The sequence below is a fragment of the Magnolia sinica genome, chromosome 8, assembly GCF_029962835.1.
Source record: "Magnolia sinica isolate HGM2019 chromosome 8, MsV1, whole genome shotgun sequence".
Classification (NCBI taxonomy): domain Eukaryota; kingdom Viridiplantae; phylum Streptophyta; class Magnoliopsida; order Magnoliales; family Magnoliaceae; genus Magnolia; species Magnolia sinica.
In genome coordinates, this window is record NC_080580.1 from 5051692 (window position 1) to 5053169 (window position 1478).

Consider the following 1478-nt stretch of genomic DNA (forward strand, 5'->3'; position numbering starts at 1 on the left):
TATCCAACGAACATTTAAAATGGAAAAAAAAACCCTTCCACAAATCAGTTTATAGTTATTACAAAACCGGCAAATAGAAATTCCTGTTTCGATGCGTAATAAAAGTATTTTAATCCATCAAGAAGAACCCCCACCAATACCTCCATTCAAATCAGACAAGGTTTTTTTTTCAACCAATCGGCCCTCCGCTCCGGGCTAAGACTTACAAAAAAGAACGCTAGCTGCTTATCTCGAGTCAGCATCTAACCAACCTCTATAAACTCTGTGTTGTTCAGTCCCTGAACCTCCTCGAGGATATTAAACACTTTACTAGTGGGGTTTATCTCTTTCCTAAGTCCAAAGTTTCGCATTGCCTCTGCCACACCATCCAGGGAACTGCCAAGGACATCACAGGGACGAGCAGAATGCATCCGTTTCGTAGAGGCACTCCCACCACGACTACTCTCAGAGTCATTTGCTCGATTGGGAGTGCTGCGGAATGAACGATTTTCTATTGCTCGATGAGAATCATTTGAAAAATGATAATTCCCAGTCGAATCTCCGAGATGATCCTCGGAAAGATTGATAGGTACATCCATCTCATCGTCTAGCTTAGTCCGAGCGTCATTCAAATCTCGCTGAATACGAGAGGAAGACGCGGCCATATTTTTGCTTCCCTGGGCGTAGCGGCCTGTTGCATGGTCTGAAACAACAATCGCCGCTAAATCATCCATTCGCTCAATCCATTTTCCGCGTAACCTTTTTACTCTTGGATGTGACTACAATCAAGAAAAAGATTAGTTTAGTAAACATATTTTATACAATCCTGATTTGCAATATAAGGGGTTGTACGGAATGATTACCTTCAGGTACTCTTCCTAAACCTCGTTGGGTGCGGTTACTACCATTTGCTCGCTGTCCCAACCAAAACCACTTACGGCCAACATGTCCTCCACATCGTTGTACTCACGCTTGTGATACCGCATACGGTTTTGAACGTTTTGCCAGTTCATTGTAATTTGCGTCCTCTTATACACCTCCACAGCGGCTTCACTATGTGCCTCCTTCTTAAATTCGTTATCTGCTTTTCGGCCTAGAGATATCTGTTTAAGCAAGGCATTGAATAATATTTGATTCATGGTCCGGGTCCATTTGATTTTTGCAGCGCGTGACAGTGACTCAGCAAGCGATTTAACGGTCTTCTTGCGTGGAGAGAATCTTGTTGGCAGAACTGGAGTTCTTACTGGGGACTGCGTTGGAGTTTGTGTATCTATTATAAAATAGTCAGACATGTCACCTAGTGCGTGGATTAACAAACAGTTAAAAACCAACTTACACATAATGAAATTCAATATTATATTAGCAAATATGTATTACTGAAAGAGCAATTAATCGTATCGAGCAAATATGTAAGTCAAAAAATGACATACTTCATCTTGACTGTCTTCTCTCATATATGTGTGTGTGTGTGTGTTTGCCAATCACATCAGTTAATGTAT

General features: G+C 41.4%; 1 protein-coding gene across 1 annotated transcript; it reads right to left on the reverse strand.

The window, feature by feature from the left end:
* Positions 1-242: 242 nt before the first annotated feature.
* LOC131253793 (uncharacterized) lies at positions 243-1271 on the reverse strand. Its single transcript, XM_058254932.1, has 2 exons — positions 885-1271; positions 243-758 (listed from the first exon to the last, which is right to left on the reverse strand). Exons 1-2 carry the CDS (start codon positions 1269-1271, stop codon positions 243-245), a joined length of 903 nt encoding a protein of 300 aa, XP_058110915.1.
* Between the last annotated feature and the right edge of the window lie 207 nt (positions 1272-1478).

What these genes read in the sequence shown, in the direction of transcription:
- LOC131253793 (XM_058254932.1), bottom strand. Translation starts at nt 1,271, where the DNA reads ATGTCTGACTATTTTATAATAGATACACAAACTCCAACGCAGTCCCCA. An exon ending in GTTGGGACAGCGAGCAAATG is followed by an intron (nt 759 to 884) that starts GTAGTAACCGCA and finishes TCTTGATTGTAG; the next exon opens with TCACATCCAAGAGTAAAAAG.